Source organism: Mustela erminea, chromosome 3, assembly GCF_009829155.1.
Source record: "Mustela erminea isolate mMusErm1 chromosome 3, mMusErm1.Pri, whole genome shotgun sequence".
In the NCBI taxonomy this organism is placed as follows: Eukaryota; Metazoa; Chordata; class Mammalia; order Carnivora; family Mustelidae; genus Mustela; species Mustela erminea.
Window position 1 is genome coordinate 93,556,301 of NC_045616.1, and position 19,599 is coordinate 93,575,899.

At 38.0% G+C, this 19,599-nt stretch overlaps 1 protein-coding gene and 1 long non-coding RNA gene across 4 annotated transcripts in view; both read left to right on the forward strand.

Moving 5' to 3' along the window:
* Nucleotides 1-19,599, forward strand: part of AFF4 (AF4/FMR2 family member 4) — a 94,654-nt gene that overhangs the window by 48,368 nt on the left and 26,687 nt on the right. For all 3 annotated transcript variants that reach the window (XM_032336735.1, XM_032336734.1, XM_032336736.1), the window contains 4 exons: nucleotides 12,758-12,794; nucleotides 16,026-16,074; nucleotides 18,241-18,295; nucleotides 19,148-19,185. In XM_032336735.1, the coding sequence (XP_032192626.1) occupies nucleotides 12,758-12,794; nucleotides 16,026-16,074; nucleotides 18,241-18,295; nucleotides 19,148-19,185 (179 nt within the window). The remainder of the gene's footprint in view (nucleotides 1-12,757; nucleotides 12,795-16,025; nucleotides 16,075-18,240; nucleotides 18,296-19,147; nucleotides 19,186-19,599) is intronic.
* On the forward strand, nucleotides 1,050-7,708 carry LOC116586585. Its single transcript, XR_004284076.1, has 3 exons — nucleotides 1,050-1,254; nucleotides 1,722-1,723; nucleotides 7,697-7,708. It is a non-coding gene; the product is annotated as an uncharacterized LOC116586585 (long non-coding RNA).

Consider the following 19,599-nt stretch of genomic DNA (forward strand, 5'->3'; position numbering starts at 1 on the left):
CAGGCGCCTCCCTCTCATGCACCCTTTGTTGTAGATTAATTGGCCATATAATCATGGGTTTGTTTCTGCATTCTCTGTTCTCTAAGATCTATGATTTATGTATCTATTATCTTTTTTTGTGCCAGTGCCAAACTGTTTTGATTACTACAGCTTTATGTAGCATATCTTGAAATCTGGGATTTTGATATCTCCAGGTTTTTTTTTTTTTTAAGAATTTATTTATTTATTTGACAGACAAAGATCACAAGTAGGCAGAGAGGCAGGCAGAGAGAGGAGGAAGCAGGCTTCCCCAGGAGCAGAGAGCCCGATGCAGGGCTTGATCCCAGGACCCTGGGATCATGACCTGAGCTGAAGGCAGAGGCTTTAACCCACTGAACCACCCAGGCACCCCACTTTTGTTCTTTTTTAAGATTGCTTTTCAGGGCCATTTGTAGTTCCATACAAATTTTAGATTATTTGTTTTAGTTCGGTGAAAAATGAGGTTGGTATTTTGACAGAGATTGCATTAAATCTGTAGATTGTTTTCCATAGTATGGACGTTTTAACAATATTTGTTCTCCTAATTCATGAGCATGGAGTTTCTTTCCATTTGTTGGTGCTGTCTTCAGTTTCCTTCATCAGCGCTTTGTAGTTTTCAGAGTACAGATCTTTCACTTCCGTGGTTAAATATATTCAGGTATTTTACTATTTTTGATCTATTTGATCTATACTATTTTGAATTTTGTAATTATAAAGGGGATTGTTTCCTTAATTTTTCTTTCTGCTACCTCATTTTTAATGTATAGAAATGTAACAGATTTCTGTATCTTAATTTTGTATCTTGCGATCTTACTGAATTCACTTATTAGTCCTAGATTTTGGTGGCATCTTCTACAATTTTCTATATATGGTATCATGTCATCTGCAAATAGTGAAAGTTTGACTTCTTCCTTACTGAATTGGATATCTTTTATATCTTTTTTTTTTTCTGTCTGATTGCTATGGCTAGGACTTGTAGTATACTGTGTTGAATAAAAGTGGTAAGAGTAGACATCCTTATCTCTTTCATGATCCTAGGAAGAAAGCTTTTAGTTTTCCCCATTGAGGATGATGTTCACTGTGTGTTCTCCATATAGGGCCTTTATTATCTTGAGGTATGTTCCCCCTAAACCTACTTTGTTGAAGATTTTTTTTTATCACAAATGAATGTTATAATTTGTCAGATGCTTTTTGTGCATCTTTTGAAATGTTCATACGGTTTTTATCTTTCCTCTTGTTGATGTACCCCAAATGTTTCCTTATGATCCTTTATAATGTTCTCTTCCTATATAGTCTCTGCCCTTCCCATCCCTAGGTAACCACTAATCTGATTTCTGTCACAATATATTAGTTTGCATTTTTTAGAATTGCGTGCAGATGGAATGATAATACATGTATTCTTTTTGGTTTGTTTCTTTCACTTAGCACAGTTACTATTTTTTAAAATATTTTATTTATTGGGGCACCTGGGTGGCTGAGTGGGTTAAGCCTCTGCCTTCGGCTCAGGTTATGATCTTATGGTTCTGGGATCGAGCCCTTCATTGGGGTCTCTGCTCAGCAGGGAGCCTGCTTTCCCTCCCTCTTTCTGCCTCCCTCTCTGCCTACTTGTGATCTCTCTGTCAAATTAGTAAATAAGATCTTTAAAAAAAAAAAAAAAGATTTTTAAAAATTTATTTAAGAAAGAGAGCATGAGCTATGGGGAGGAGTGAAGGGAGAGGGGAAGCAGACTCCCTCCTGAGCACGGAGCCCCACATGGGGTTAGCTCCCAGGACCCTGAGGTCATGATCTGAGTGGAAGGCAGATGCTCAGCCGACTGAGCCACACGGGCGCCTCTCACTCAGCACAATTATTTTGAGATTCATCTATATTGTCAAATATATAAATCATTCTTTCTTATTGCTAAGTAGTATTCAATTTTATAGTTATAGCACAGTTTATTTAGCCATTTACCTACTGATGAACATTTGGGCTCTTTCTGGTTTTTATTTATTTTTTATTTTTTTATTTTATTATTTTTTTAAAAGATTTTTTCTTTATTTATCTGACAGAGATCACAAGTAGGCAGAGAGGCAGGCAGACAGAGAGGAGGAAGCAGCTCCCTGCAGAGCAGAGAGCCCGATGTGGAGCTCGATCCCAGGACCCTGGGATCATGACCCGAGCCGAAGGCAGAGGCTCAACCCACTGAGCCACCCAGGTGCCCCCTCTTTCTGGTTTTTAGTTAAATAAAGCTGCTATGAATTTTTGTGTACAAGACGGGGTACCTGGTAGCTCAGTGGGTTAAAGCCTCTGCCTTCGGCTCAGGTCATGGTCCCGGGGTCCTGGAGTTGAGCCCCACATCGGCTCTCTGTGAAGCAGGGAGTCTCCTTCCCTTCCTCTCTCTGCCTGCCTCTCTGCCTACTTGTGAACTCTGTCTGTCAAATAAATAAATAAAATCTTTAAAAAAATAAATTTCTAAATATTTGTGTACAAGTCTTTGTATGGGTACATGCTTTTATTTCTCATAAGTAAATACCTTCAAGCATAGGGTGGATATACATTTAACTTCTAGGAAAATCTCATACTGTTTTCCAAAATGATTGAACCATTATATATTCCTATGATGAGATTTTCAGTTGCTCCACATACTTATTAGAGTTTGGCATGGTCAGCCTTTATTTATTTATTTATTTATTTATTTATCTATCTTAAAAAGATTTTTTTTTTTAAAGATTATATTTATTTATTTGACAGACAGAGATCACAAGTAGGCAGAGAGGCAGGCAGAGAGAGAGGAGGAAGCAGGCTCCCTGCTGAGCAGAGAGCCCGATGTGGGACTCGATCCGAGGACCCTGAGATCATGACCTGAGCCGAAGGCAGCGGCTTAACCCACTGAGCCACCCAGGCGCCCCAATCTTAAAAAGATTTTATTTATTTATTTGACAAACAGAGATCACAAGTAGGCAGAGAGGCAGGCAGAGAGAGAGAGAGAGAGAGAGAGAGAGAGGAGGAAGCAGGCTCCCTACTGAGCAAGGAGCCTGATGCGGGGCTCTATCCCATGACCCTGGGATGATGACCTGAGCCGCAGGCGGAGGCTTTAACGCACTGAGCCACCCAAGCGTCCCATGGTCAGTCTTTTTAAATTTTAGACCTTTCATCAGTTGTGTAGGAGTGCTCCATTTGTTTTTTGTTTTTTTTCCATTTGTTTTCAATTGACATTTCTCTATGACAATTGATGTTGAAAACCTTTTCATGTACTTGGCATTTGTGTATCTTCTTTGGTGCACTATAAATCTTTTGCCCATCTCTTACCAGATTATTGCCCTCTCCATTTTTTTAAGAAAGATTTTATTTATTTGAGAGAGTACAAGGAGAGGGAGTAGCAGAGGGAAAAGGAGAAGCAACAGGCTCCCCACCGAGCAGGGAGCCCAACATGGGGCTCAATCCCAAGACCCCAGAATCATGACCAGAGCCAAAGGCAGATGTTCAACTGACTGAGCCACCCAGGCTCCCCTATTGTCCTCTTCGTATTGAATTTGAGAATTTATATTTTCAGGATGTAGGTCCATTATCAGATAAAAGATTTGCACATTTTCCCCCTAGTAAGTAGCTTCCCTTTTATTATCTCAACTATCTTTTGAAGATGAGAAGTTGCTAATATTGATCAAAACTAATTCATCAGGGTTTTTTTTTGTTTACAGATCATGTTTTTGGTATCTGAAAAATTTTGCCCTACCCATGTTCTCCTCTGGTTTTGTTTGTTTGTTTGTTTGTTTTAAGACTTTTTATAGTTTTAGGCTACATTTAGATCTATGATCCATTTCAAGGTAATTTTTGTATATGGTGACAAGATATGGATCACAGTATATATATATATATATATTTTAAAGATTTTATTTTTTAAAAATTCAGGTTTTTTTTTTAAAGATTTTATTTGAGTGTCTCAGTGAAATAAGCCTCTGCCTTCAGCTTAGGTCATGATCCCAGGGTCCTGGGATCGAGCCCCATATTGGGCTCTCTGCTCAGCAGGGAGCCTACTCCCCCCTCCCACCCACCTGTCTCTCTACCTACTTGTGATCTCTCCCTCTGTCAAATAAATAAAATCTTGAAAAAAGAATTTTATTTGAAAGAGAGAGAGAGAGCCAGAGAGAGAAGGCGTGAGGGGAGGGACAGGGCAGAGGGAGAAACAGACTCTTCACTGAGCAGAGAACGGATGTGGAGCTTGACCCCAGGACTCTGGGATCATGACCTGAGCTGAAGGCAGAGGCTTAACCAATTGAGCCACCCAGGCGCCCTTAAAAAAAAAATTTTTTTTTAAAGAGGAAGCTAAGGTCATTGATTTGAGATCTTTCTTACTTTCTCATACAGGCTGTTAGTGCTATAAACAATTAAGTAATATTTTATTTGCATTCCATAAATTCTGAAATGTGTTGTGTTTACTGACAATACACTTTAGTTAAAAAGCTGAGGGCAAAAGAATGATTACAGGGCACATGGGTGGCTCAGTTGGTTGGACAACTGTCTTTGGCTTGGATTGTGATCCCAGGGTCCTGGAATCGAGTCCCACATCAGTCTCTCTGCTGTGCAAGGAGTCTGCTTCCCCCTCTCCCTCTGCCTGCCACTCCCCCTGCTGGTGTGCACAGTCGCATGCTCTCTGTCAAATAAACAAATAAAATCTTAAAAAAAAAATGTATATATAAAGAATGATTACAGAGGCACAAAACACTGGAGACAGTGAGTATGTAAAAGAAGATTTTCTTTTGAGGAACAGAGAAATGTGATGGTGCCAAGAAGGGTATAGTGATGTTTCAGGTGAGTATTTTTATAAGATGAGAATATTTTATCATATATATATTTAATTTATTTATTTAAATATAATTATACTTTCACTTACGTATTTACTTGTTATATAGTATGTATATCATATATATATGTGTGTGTGTGTATATATATGTATATATATACATATGTACTGATCATAATGTTTTAATAAGAAGGAAAAGCGTATGCTGCCTGGGAAAGACAGAGGGTGCCCTTAGGATATCTCAGGAGAGCTTGAGATTCAATGCTCAAGTACAGGATATTGATTTTATTAGCTCATTTCTTATCATAGGAGGGAAAGCAGATGAGGTGGTTATAGTTGGAGGTAGGCTAGTAGATTTTCTAGTGATAGTTTGAAGCATACTAAAGCTTTTGACTGCCCTTGAACATAATTCAGTGTATGTTTGCAACAACTCCTGGCAGTGTTCTAGGTGCTTCAGAGGTATGACACTGGATCATTTGCATGTTACCCTGTTCTGAGATTGGTATTTTAAAAATCAATTAGAATAATCTGTGCCAGTACCTAGAATAGTTCCTGGCACCTATGGCTGTTCAGTAAATGTTTATTGAATTTGGATATAAATACTTGGGTAATGTGTTTAGATTTTTGTTTTTTCTGAAGCATTTTAGTTAGCTACTTAGTGATCATTGATTTGGTCGGGTTACTTTTACAAGTTAGGGTTTTTTTTTGTTGTTGTTTTTTGTTTTTTTTTTAAGATTTATTTATTTATTTGTCACAGAGAGAGATCACAAGCAGGCAGAGAGGCAGGCTGAGAGAGAGGAGGAAGCAGGCTCCCCGCTGAGCAGAGAGCCCGATGTGGGGTTCGATCCCAGGACCCTGAGATCATGACCTGAGCCAAAGGCAGAGGCTTAACCCACTGAGCCACCCAGGTGCCCCAGGTTTTGGTTTTTTATAGCTCATCTCATTCTCTGTCTTTTCAGTGAGTACACCTTCATGTGTAATATAGTTTAAAGCTTTATACGAAGCTTTAATAGGTATTTTTTCTCTTTGTGTGCTAACCATATGAACTAGGTCCACTGAGAGGACAGAGAAGGAAGAAAATTTTGATACTTAGGGAATTTGGAGATGACATCCTAAAGATGATGACAGTAACTGGGCTTAGAAGGAGAAGTAAAGCAGTGCCAGAAGCACAAGGGAAGGTAAAGAGCCCAGAAGGAAGGATTTCACACTCATTAGCAAGTCTGAAACACAGTTCACATGTGGCTCGTAGTGGATGAGAAGTTGAGTTTAGGAATATGTTTGGAGAGCTGGTTTAGTGAATCCATATCATTGGCCTAAATAATCCTTGATCTGACCCATTTAAAAACAACACAAAAGACTATACTTTCAGGGATCATTTCTATAGTTTGTAAAAACAACACATTACATACATATATACAGTAAGGCAAATCCCTCTGTTCATGTGATTCTCCGCCAGTCCTCCTCCTTGGAGTTGAACTTCCTTAGAGTGGTTCATATTTGAGATCTGTTCTTCTTTCCTCAGGTACTCCTCATGCTAGTCTGATTGATCTTGCTTCACATGATACCTCACCAAAACCATTTTCATTATGACCACTATTGGCCCATTTTGTAGATCCAGTTTACAAAATCTAGAGTCACCTTGCTTCTCTAATGTCTTTTTCTCTTCTATCTTTGCCTCTACCAATTAATGTGAGTTTCCAGGCATTGTGCTCGGTGCCATAAAAGAATACAAATGAAGAAATATGTTTTGCCTCAGTCTGCCCAACGTTTGGTTGTGGAAATAAAATAATACAAAAGAATGGAAAAAATTACATATTAGTGTTTACGTGGATGCGTATTTCCACACATCATGCTTAGACCTAGAATTGTCTTCTCTTTATATCCTGTTCCTCTTTACAGAGGTGTTCTACAAATTTTTCTCTTAATAAAAATGTTTATTTTAATTCCAGATATACATCCAGCTGCATAGTTGACTCTTCTTAGATAATGAGTTTTAGGTGACTTTGAGACATCTTCCAGGGAGAACTTGTGATTCTCTCTGCTAGTTCCCAACCAAAAAGCAAGAGAAAACAAGCATGATCCTCTTTTACTATTTCCTGTCTTAATGAATCCATAAAAACCCTTTTTGGAATTATCTTTGGTACCTCCCTCTCTGTCATACCCAATAAACTGTCACCAAGTCCTAATGATTTTTACTTCCTGTAATGTGTTTTAATTCCATTCTTTATCTCCATCTTTATTCTTACCTTTATGGGAAGTCATTAGTCTCCAAAGTGGAAAGCATATGTATACTCCAGTGTTGTGTGTATTGGAGATTGGGGGAGAAACAGGATGAAAACTTTATTCTTATTTTTTAGTTTGAAAAATTCTCCATTCTTACATCTAAGAAAACAAAATCAATGTAGCATTGCTTCTCTTCATCTGAATGGTAGATGATCACAATTTATTTCTGTGGTATTCCAGGAGAAGTTTAGGTCTTTTCATTATGGAAAAGTTGGTAGAATTGCTCTCACTCATTTGCTCTTAGTGGCTCTAGCATATTACAGTTTTAAATGGGCTCAGTTAAGATGATTTACAGATTATATTAACTGGTTTTAATTCAGCTAATCTTCACTACTAGACAGGCAGCTTAAAAATATACCTGCCATGAAACTACTGAGTGAAAATAACACTAAAATGAGTTTTTGAGCAAATAAGAAAATGACAAGAGCTGAGGTTTTTCTTCTTCTGGTATGAGCTCTTAACTGTCACTGTATAAAGTAGAAACAAGGGTGACCTAAAATAAAAAACGAAGAAAACATTCAGATTATCAATGGTAGTTTGAATATGCATTTATGTCATTAATCTTGCTTTTAGTTTAAAATGTACTTGATATACTAACTAATGAAACTATGACAGTGTCATGCTTCATACTCTTTGATATTTTGAGTTGTGTAATAATTCAATCCAGTCCTTAAATATACAGGCTTAGTAAATTGTATTAAAAATACGTTTTGAGAGTTCTCCCAGTGTTCTGTACCTTTGTCCAGAAACTTGGTCTTTCTGCTCTATTTAAAAATTAGTAAAAATCCAGTAAACAGAGAATATACTAAAATTCATTTCTTTGTCAGGAAACACTTTTTTGAAGCAGGGTTAGAAAACACATCTGAAGATTCAAGAAACATGTATTAGAATAAATCATTCATTGTACAAAATTAGCTATATTGAGGTGGATGAAAGTACAGGTGCTTTAGTTATCTCAATTTATGATTTTTTAAAAGGATTTATTTATTTATTTTTTGGGGGTGCGGGTGCACAGTAGGAGGGGAGGAGAGAGAGGGAAAGAGAGCTTGGAGCCTGAAGTGGGGCTGAATGCCAGGATCCTGAGATCATGACCTGAGCCAAAGGCAGAGGCTTAACCAGCTGAGCCACCCAGGCACCCCGCAGTATATTTTTTTGTTAGAAGTTCACATGTTTTACATTAACGTAGAACTTCACTGTTTGTTTCGTGACATGTTATCTCATGTAAAAATGAATTATACCTCCTGCCCAACCCCTTTCTTCTCTGTCCCTCCCGCAAATCTCAAGTTTTACTTAACAGATGTGGTTGTATATGTGTGTTCTTTAATATAACCTATAAAGTCTGCATGCTTTATGATTCACCTTTTGAGGTGTTGGGTCTCATTTCTCACCACCCTTCCTTCTGTACCTTTTGTGCCCATGAACTGCCTTTAAAACCTTTTTACTAAACGTTCTCCTGTCTTTCCTGCCTTTACGCATGCTGTTCTCTGTACCTTGAACACTGACCTTTCCCAGTTTACTTGCTACCTAGTTTAGGTCTTAACCTAAATGGCACTTGCTCTGGGAAGTCTTTGCTCATCTTCCTGGCTAGATCTGTCTGTCTTCCTCTCTCCCCCTCTCCCTCCCTCTCTCACTCTCACTAACTCACCCATTCACTCACATGCTCATGCACACCCAATTGTAAGCTCTTATATAATATTGTGTATGTATTTGCCTTTCGTTGTACTTATCACAGTTAACCATTTTACCTTTATGTGCATGAACAGTTGCAGAGATAGTCATTGACATTATACTGATGAGTGTTAAGTTCCATGAATATAAGCTCCTTGTTTTTATTTATCATTTGTTTTTCCAGTACTTAGGTATATGAGTGAATATCATGTCAGGGAGTTTGGCTTTCATTCCTAGGAAAAACAAAGAGCCATTGAAGGCTCCATAAAAGTAGTAGTAATGACTCATACTAGAATTTGGGCTTTAGGAAGATTAACTCAAGACTGTAGTTGAGTGAAGGAGAATTGAGTGAAGATTACAGCCAGAAAGATCCATTAGATGGCCTTTGTAAATTGAAAAATGTGAGGACCTGAAGTCTTTGCAGTGTAGATGGAGAAGAGATGTTGCATTTAGTAAATGTTTTATTTATTTATTTATTTATTTATTTTAAAAAGATTTTATTTATTTATTTATTTGAGAGAGAGACAGTGAGAGAGAACATGAGTGAGGAGAAGGTCAGAGGGAGAAGCAGACTTCCCATGGAGCTGGGAGCCTGATGTGGGACTCGATCCCGGGACTCCAGGATCATGACCTGAGCTGAATGCAGTCATCCAACCAACTGAGCCACCCAGGCGCCCTAGTAAATGTTTTAGAGACAGAATCCACTAGCATTTGGAGACCAGCAGACTGACTATTGTCAGAGGTGAGGACAAGGAGAGATGACTTAAAGTTCAGGCTATTAACTTTTAGGTCATTTATCAGGTAAATAAGTATAAGATAATTGGCAGTTCAAGGGGGTGGAGGATTATTTGCATCTTAAAACAATTCACAGGCATGACCTTGGCCACTGCTCTATAGTTTTTTTAATAGCTTTATTGAAATACAATGCACATTCCATGCCTTCTGCCCATTTCAAGTATACAATTACATGGTTTTGAGTATATTTATAGACATGTGCAACTGTCACAACATTGAATTTTAGAGCATTTTTATCACCTCAAAGAGAAACTCCCTCTTCTTCATCTATTACCCACTTTCCCTCTCCCTCCCAGCTATTTAAAACCACTCACCTTGGGATGCCTGGGTGTCTCAGTGGGTTAAAGCCTCTGCCTTTGGCTCTGGTCATGATCTCAGGGTCCTGGGATCGAGCCCTGCATCGGGCTCTCTGCTCAGCAGGGAGCCTGCTTCTCCCTCTCTCTCTGCCTGCCTCTCTGCCTACTTGCGATCTTTCAAATAAATAAAAAAGTAATAAAAATAATAAATAAATAAAACCACTCACCTGTTCTTTTTCTCTGTATATTTCCTTTTCTGGACATTTTATGTAAATTGCATCTTACCATATATGGCCTTTTGCAACTGTATTCTTTCACTTAGCATAATGTTTCCAAGGTTATTCCAAGTTGTAGCAGGTATCAGGACTTCATTTCTTTTTGTGGCCAAATAATATTCCATTTTATGGATATATATCACATTTTGTTTATACATTCTTCAGCTGATGGACATTCAAGTTGTTTTGAGCTTTGGGCTATTGTGAAGTAATGCTGCTATAAACATTTGTGTACAAGTTCTTGTATGGACATAATGTTTTTGTTTCACTTGGTTATGTACCTATGAGTAGAATTGCAAGGTCATATAGTAACTCTATGTTTAATCATTTGAGGAACTTCAGAATATTTTCCAGAGCTAGTTATACCACTTTACATTCCTGCTGGGCTTTGATTTTCTGTGCATTCCTGTCAACACTTGCTATTATCTGTGTTTTTTATCCTAGTCATCCTAGTAGGTGTGAAGTGGTGTCTCATTGTGGGTTTGATTTGCATTTTCCTCATAACCAATGATGTGGAACAACATCTTTTCATGTGCTTATTGACCATTTGTATATCTTCCTTGTAGAAATATCTCCTCAGATCCTTTGCTCATTTTTTCATTGCTTGTCTTTTTATCATGGAGTTGTAAGAGCTCTTTATGTATTGTAGATAGCCATCTCTTAAAAGATCCATGATTTGCAGATAAATTTTCCCATTCTTTGGGTTGTCTTTTCACTTTTTGATGATGTCCTTTGAAGCACAGAAGTTCTTAATTGTGCTCAAGTCCATTTTATCTATCTGTTTCTTTTGTGTTTTTTGCTTTTGGTGTCATATGTAAGAATTCTTTGCCAAATCCAAGATCATTAAAGTTTGACTGTAAATTTTCTTCTGAGAGTTTTGTAGTTTTAGCCTTACATTTGGTCTCTGATCCATTTTGAGTTATTTTTTTAATACTGTCTGAGGTAAGGATCCAGCTTCATTCTTTTGCATATGGCTGTTCAGTTGTCCCAGCACCATTTGTTAAGAAGCATATTCTTTCCCTGTTGGGTGCTCTTGGCACACTTGTTGAAATCATTTGACCACAGATGTTTTTTACAGTGTTTTGGGTTTTTTTTTTTTTCAAGATTTTATTAATTTATTTGACAGAGACAAGACACAGCGAGAAAGGGAACACAAGCAGGGGGAGCGGAGCGCAAGTGGGAAAAGCAGATTTCCTGCTGAGCAGGGAGCCCAATATGGGGCTCGATACAAGGCTCAATCCCAGGACCCTGGGATGATGACCTGAGCCCGAGGCAGATGCTCAACGACTGAGCCACCCAGGCGCCTGTACAGTGTTTTTTTAAACAGTGAAACTGTATTTTAAAAAATTCATACTATGTGGATTTCTCTTTCACAGATGTTTCTGTCATTAAAGATTGTGCTTATTTTTTTTTTAAGATTTTATTTATTTATTTGTCAGAGAGAGAGAGAGAGGGAGGGTGCACAAGCAGGGAAGCTACAGGCAGAGACAGAGGAAGAAGCAGACTCACTGCTGATCAGGGAGCCCAATGTGGGGCTTGGCCTCAGGACCCTGGGATCGTGACCTGAGCTGAAGGCAGATGCTTAACTGAGCCACCCAGGCTCCCAGATGGTGTTTGTTTTTAAGTAGGCTTTTAGGGATGTTTGTATAATTTTAATACTATACTGTATACTACAGACTCAACCTAGAAAAATGCATAATTTACACATGTGAAAAGGGTTGTGATCATGTAAGATGAGTTTGAAAAGCCATGTTTCTTTCCCTGAGAGTGACGTTTTGGCTTCTTTTCTTATTGGTATTTCCTGAGTGCTAGACACTGGACTCTAGTATACAGCTTACAGCTTAAAAAGAGTATATGACAGTCTTTTCCTCAACTTGCTAATTGTTTGTAAGATATTGGGCACAGGCAAAGGAAGGTAATAAAATGATGTGTGAATAACATTTGAGGTTTTTAGTTCATAAAGGTGGTATTTTTTGAGTCCATATAGGTTGTACAGCTTTTTTTACTGTAGTATAGGTTGTTTGTTTGTTTGTTTATTTTAGAGAGAAAGCATGTGCCTCAAGCTGGATGTAGGACTCCCCTTCCCAAGGAGAGGGAGAGAATTTAAACAGGCTCCACATCCAGTACAGAGCCTGACACAGGGCTCGATTTGACAACCCTGAGATCAGGACCTCAGCCGAAATCAAGAGTCAGACACTTAACCAGCTGAGCTTCCCTGGTGCCCCTAGTATTACTATTATTTTGTTGTTGTTATTGTTAAACATTTTCTTAAGATCAAGAATCTTAAATTGAAGTCATTTGCTTTCCCCCGGGGCTCTAAATTAGAATATGATTACCCTAAATCAAAATATGAGTACCGTGGATGCTGCTGAAAAGAAATGAATAATAAAGAGGAACTATTAGGTAGCTTGATGCTTTTTGTAGTGACTTTTGGGAAAGTTCATTATTGACCACATGATTACTGAAGTCCATCATATGTGATCATTAAATTCTTTCAGTGTTTTGTTCTTTTCTGTATTCCTAGGAGCTCAACAGATCTTTCATTGAATTAGCTGGAATTGAATAGTTTAATTTGAAGCATTTGTCACTATGAACCTTTCTCTTAATGCCACTATATAATTTTATAATCCCCTTTTTCTTAGGAATCTCAGCAGTCCAGTTTCGGCCCTGGAGAACAAAGTGAGTATTTCTTTTCCTCTTAGTTCTCAAGTTAAGCTTTTTATTGAGCATTCATTTCTCATGGTCTTATTGTACATTGCTTTTACAATTCCTTCACATGTCTTATCCCAGTTTTTATTAGTAATGAGTTAAACCAAATCTTGGTTTAAATTAAATTTAAAAATGAAGAATTATAGATTGATGGTGATCAAAATTAACTATTTTTATTAAATATTTGAAGTTCAGAGTTCATGAATTCAGTTTGATGGGTACCTTATAAACCCAAGAACCATTCTTCTATCTTCCTGTCTCCTTTTTGAAGGTAATTGGTTCTGTGAGAGTTAAATTATAAGCCGGAAGGGGTTGTAGCTTACTGTAGCTCTTCTCTTTCTGTGTCTATATTTAGTTATTCTTTTTTTTTTTTTTTACTGTGTTAGGTTAGTCACCATACAGTACATCATTAGTTTTTGATGTAGTGTTCCATGACCATTGTTTGCATATAACACCACCTAGTGCTCCATGCAGTCCATGTCCTCCTTAATACCCATCACCAGGCTTACCCATCTCCCCACCTCTCTCCCTTCTAAAACCCTGTTTGTTTCCAGGAGTCCATTGTCTCTCGTGGTTTGTCTCCCACTCCCATTTCTCCCCCTTCATTTTTCCCTTTTCCTAATGTCCTCCCTGCTATTTCTTATGTTCCACAAATAAGTGAAACCATGTGATAATTGACTTTCTCTGTTTGACTTACTTGACTCAACATAATCTCCTCCAGTCCCATCCATGTTGGTGCAAAAGTTGGGTATTCATCCTTTCTGATGGCTAACAGACACATGAAAAAGTGTTCGTCATTAGCCATCAGCGAAATTACAATCAAAACCACATTGAGATACCACCTTATACCAGTTAGAATGGCAAAAATCGACAAGGCAAGAAACAACAAATGTTGGAAAGGATGTGGAGAAAGGGGAGCCCTATTACACTGTTGGTGGAAATCCAAATTGTGCAGCCACTATGAAAAACAGTGTGGAGGTTCCTCAAAAAATTAAAAATAGAGCTACTGTATGACCCAGCAATTGCACTACTGGGTATTTATCCCAAAGGTACAGATATAGTGAAAAGAAGGGCCATATGCACCCCAGTGTTTATAGCAGCAGTGGCCACAATAGCCAAAATGTGGAAGGAGCCAAGATGCCCTTCAGCAGACAAACGGATAAAGAAGATGTGTGTTTATTTTATTTTTTTTTAAATATTTTATTTATTTGACAGAGAGAAATCACAACTAGGCAGAGAGGCAGGCAGAGAGAGAGGAGGAAGCAGACTCCCTGCGGAGCAGAGAACCTGATGCAGGGCTCGATTCCAGGACCCTGAGATCATGACCTGAGCCGAAGGCAGAGGCTTTAACCCACTGAGCCACCCAGGCGCCCCAGTGTGTTTATTTTTGCTGGGTCTTTAGGTCTGGGAAGAAAGTCTGCCATTGTAGAACCCCCTTTCACCCCGTGTCTTAGTTTCTGAGAAGAACTTGAGGGTATAATAGCCTTAGGGAATTTTTTAAAAAAGATTTTATTTATTTTAGGGGTGTCTGAGTGGCTCAGTGGGTTAAGCTTCTGCCTTTGGCTCAGGTCATGATCTCAGGGTCCTGGGATTGAGCCCCACGTCAGACTTTCTGCTCAGCAGGGAGCCTGCTTCCCACTTTCTCTGCCTGCCTCTCTGCCTGCTTGTGATCTCTATCTGTCAAATAAATAAAATCTTCTAAAAAAAAGATTTTATTTATTTTGCAGAGAGAGGGCACAAGCAGAGGGGAGCAGAGAGCAGAGGGAGAGGGAGAAGCAGGCTCTCCATGGAGCAGGATGCCTGAGGCGGGGCTCCATCCCAGGATCCTGGGGGATCACCTGAGCCATCCAAGCACCCTAGCCTTAGGGAATTTAAGTCTGGTCCCAAGAGACGTTGGCTATGTGAATTGATAGTGACAAGGTCAGGAACCTTGGAAATATCTAGGCTTCCCCATATAGCTCTACAACAAAATAAATGATCTTTTTGCCAAGAACAGTTAACTTCTTTAGTAAATAGATCTACACTGGTTCTGCCCTAAAGCTATAGTTGTAGGAAAAAGGGACCCACCATTGTTGATATGTATAAAATAGCTATAGGCCAGAAAGTTTGGGTTGTTTTTTTTTTAAGATTTTATTTATTTATTTATTTGACAGAGATCACAAGTAGGCAGAGAGGCAGGCAGAGAGTGGAGGAAGCAGGCTCCCTGTTGAGCAGAAAGCCCGATGTGGGGCTCGATCCCAGGACTCTGGGATCATGACCTGAGCTGAAGGCAGAGGCTTTAACCCACTGAAGGCAGAGGCTTTAACCCAACTGAGCCACTTAGGTGCCCCCCAAAGTTTACATTTTCTATCTTAAAATCTTCTAGGAATGTCTCATCTTGGGGCACCTGGCTGGCTCAGTTGTTAAGCATCTGCCTTCCGCTCAGGTCATGATCCCAGCATCCTGAGATTGAGCCCTGTGTAGGGCTCCCTGCTTTGCAGGGAGCCTGCTTCTCCCTCTCCCACTCCCTGCGCTTGTGTTTCCTCTCTCATGCGTGCGTGCGCGCTCTCTCTCTCTCTCTGTCAAATAAATAAAATCTTAAAAAAAAAGAAAAAAAGAAAAAAGAATGTCTCCTCTTTAGTTCTGTCCTCCTCCCTCCATAACTAACTATTGGCAGATGGGATCATAAGTTTCTCCTACTCTTTATTACTGTGTTTTTCACTTAACTATGTCTATATCAGTGTAAAAATTCTAGCTCATTCTTTTTAACATGAAAATTGTGTTATATTGTATGAATGTACCATAATTTAACTAGATCCCTCTTGATAGACATGTTTCTAGTTTTTGCTGTTACAAATCATACTATGATAAACATCTGTGTGTGAGTGTGTGTTTATGTATTCTTCCAGATATACTTGTAAGGTAAATTTTTTTTCATCCTAATTGCTGCATCAGTGGATATGTGCATTTCCAGTATCCATAAGATAATATTACCAGATTGCCTGCCAAAGAGATTATATGAATTTATAATCCTTCATACAGCTTCTGAGCATGCCTGTTTGCAGTATCTTCTATTTATTGGACTTTGAAGTGTTGCCATTTTGATGGAGGGACAAATTCCATCTTGTGTTGATTTACTTTTCTTTGAAGGTATACCGATACATATTTTATGATCTAAATGGCCATACTGTAGTTGTTAATTTCTGCATTCTTTTGTTCTAGAAAGATACAATCCTTCTTCTAAAACTTCAAATGGACACCAGTCTAAATCGTAAGTTTATTGCTTAATAAGTTTGTCTGTTTTGTTGAGAGTCTGTCTGTAGTGTGTATATATTAGCCCAACACTTAAATATGTGTATTTAATCTTTTAAGGAAGGAGTAAGCAAACTTATGTAAAAGGCCAGACAGTGAAATAATTTAGGCCTTAGGGGCTTAGATGATTTTTGTCCCAACTAGGCAGGCAGCCCTTCTGTTGTGGTATGAAAGCAAATATAGACTGTGGGTGCGATTGTGTTCCAATAAAACTTTAACTATTTAACTTGCCTTAATTTGCTTACACCTCCTCTAAGATTATAGTTTTTCTCATCTCTTAGAGTGTTTGTGGGTAGGTTGATACTTCGTTTTTAATAAAGAAGACCAAACAATACAGGATTCTTAGTAAGCCCTCCATTTAACTGCTTTGTGTAGAATATTAAGTCAGCATAGTTTGTACTGTCTTTTAAGTTTTCCTCCTTCTGTAGGTAAAACCAGGAATATATATCAAAATGTAATCAGGCTAATATGTTGGATGATAATAAATTCCAGCTCAGAAATGTACTCCTCAATTCCTAAGACAAGTTAATTCAGTGATTAAAGAAAATTCTGAAGAAGCTATGGCCGCAGTGCTAGCTTTCGAAGCTATAACCTGTAACCTGTACTGAAAACCTCAGCCTCTAAACGCTGAACAAAGGAAAAACTGAGAATGAAGTTATGTGAATGCAAGAAATCCCCCCCGCTACAGAATTGAAATTATATTCATATTTATCATATTTATTTGTATGCAAAGAACCGGTAAAAGCCTACCATGTATGTGTGAATCACTTTGGTTGCTGAGGGAACAAAAACATGCAGGACCTTGAGCCGTCTGGTAAAAGCTTTGACATCTCCATGTGTGTGAACAGGTTCATTGAACTGCCATTATTAAATCATAAGGGCTGAGAGAATTCAGAGTAAGTACATTTCCTTGTAGGATATCAGTCATAGAGATGCACTAAGCCCTTGTCCAAAAGAAAACTCTTTTTTTCTGTCCTGCTTAACTGGGCCAGCCTTAAAACACTATTCATAGTTCTGTAATCATCCGGTTACTTTGTTTTAAGGTGATCTTTTAGGGGATAATCTGAATTTGGGATCAGATATAGACACTCAGGGTAAGCTTTGAGGGGAAAGTATCAGTAGTTATTGGAGTGAAAGAAGATTTCCTTTCCACTGATTGGAGACTGTCATGAGATTTTAAGAAGAAAGGTAATAGAACTATTAGTAATGAGAAATTAAGCATTTTTCTAGTGGTTTTCCCTAAGCTTTGTATTAATTTTTATTCTCCCGTAAAAAGGCAAAGAATATTTTATGGGTCATTACTCAGATTCTTTATTTTAATGTTGATTTTATGACCATAAGGGAAATTTAAATGTGTAATTTTACTTTGAAAAATGAATTTCAGAAACTATCAGTTTACAGAATTTATTTGTGTGTGTGTGTGTTTTTTTTTTTTTTAATTTATTTGAACTTTAATCAAGGAAGATTTAGAACCTGGAGTTTATTTTTAGTTCATACGTGGTCATTTCTATTTTATAGCTAAGTTTCTTACCCCAGATTGTTACTTCTCCAGAGAACAGTCGTCTTTCATACCAAGGCGTTTATGAACTAGTGCTTGGATTTTGTGTTCTGGTTTTCTGGTTTTCACAATTACGAAGTTGTATGAATCTCTTCGTGGAATATGAGGGACACTGAAAGAGAATTGCTGATACTTTCATTTTATCTTCCTTTTTCTAGGAGTTTTATCTCTAGTGGACTGTTGGGTATGAGTATGATCATTTGTTTTAATATGAATGAATGGGTGTGGATGCAGTTAGAAAAATAGAGATAACAACTGAGTTATAAGAGTTTGTAGAAGGTGGCTTATTTAATTTGAAAAGAAGGTTACATGTTTTACTTATGGAAAAGTGAGAGCTTTTGAAATGTTTACTTCCTCCTTTCTCAGTTTTTACCCTGGCTGTGAAGCACACCAGAGTAAGACTTCCCGGTTCTTTTCTTTGTTTTTGGGTTTTTTTTTGTTATTTTAAAAATAAATCTTTGTCTACCACCATGATTATTTCTAGAATGATTCGTAGCTATTTAATACTCTGGTGTGCCATGGTACACTGTTAGAAAATTACTAACTCTTTCTGCCTTTTCCCTCTAGCATGTTAAAAGATGACTTAAAACTAAGCAGCAGTGAAGACAGCGATGGGGAGCAGGTGTGTCTACTGCTTTATGAATTTCCAGTTTCGTACAGTATTGGTTTGCATTGTATTTTTTTTAAGATTTTATCCATTTATTTGACAGAGAGATCACAAGTAGGCAGGGCCACAGGCAAAAGAGAGGGGGGGAAAGCAGGCTCCCCGCCAAGCACAGAGGCTGATGCTCGGCTCGATCCCAGGACCCTGAGATCATGACCTGAGCCGAAGACAGAGGCTTAACCCCGTGAACCACCCAGGCACCCCTGCATTGTATTTTATAAATATTAGAATCCAATGATACATACATGATTCATTTATTTAAAATAAGCTCCTTACTGCTTTCTGACAGTGGAATGTTGTTATATTCTGCTCTGTCTTTAAACCTTTTTTTATTTTTAAATTGGCTTTTCCATACTACTTAATCATGAATCAGAATATTCTCATGAAACGTGAGATTATTGGCAAGAACTTTTAACAAAGCTTTTCATCTTAGCATGGCAGTTAATTATTCTTTAGGTAACAACAGTGTGTCCTAAGTGTTATAGGTAAACGTTGAGGCTACATTAGAGCTGCTAGTGTTCTATTAAGAATTCAAATATTGGGTGCCTTGGTGGCTCAGTCGGTTAAGCCTCTGCCTTCGATTGAGGTCATGATCTCAGAGTCCTAGGATAGAGTCCGCATGGGGCTGTCTGCTTAGCAGGGAGCCTGCTTCCCTTGCTCTCTCTCTGCCTGCCTCTCTGCCTGCTTGTGATCTCTGTCAAATAAATTAAGATCTTAAAAAAAATTAATAAAAAAATCTCAGATATTTTCACATTAAGCAGATAGAGTGCTATTTATTCATTTGCATTCCCTCTCATATTTTACTTTTAGGATTGTGATAAGACAATGCCAAGAAGTACACCAGGAAGGTACGCGTCCTTTTATTTCTTGTTTTACTTGGAGGGGTGGGTATCACCTGATAGCATTATAGTAATATTATAATCGACCTTATAGAGTAAATATTATTGTAGTGGCGATTGTACAACCTTGTAAATTAACTAAAAATCATTGAATTGTACACTTAACATGGGTGAATTCTGTGATATATAAGTTATACCTCAGTAGAAATCTTTTTTAAAGGGAAGAGCTAATGGCTGAGCAGCATATTAGAAACTTTTTAAGAAAGTATTTCATTTATAAATGACATTCTGGATTCATAGACCTGTAACAGCATAACAAACAGTAAACATTTTAAATAAAGTTGATTGTCAGATTTGGGTGTTTTCCTGCTGTCATTGTAAAAAAAAAACAAAAAAAAAACTTCTGGTCATTTATATGTTTTA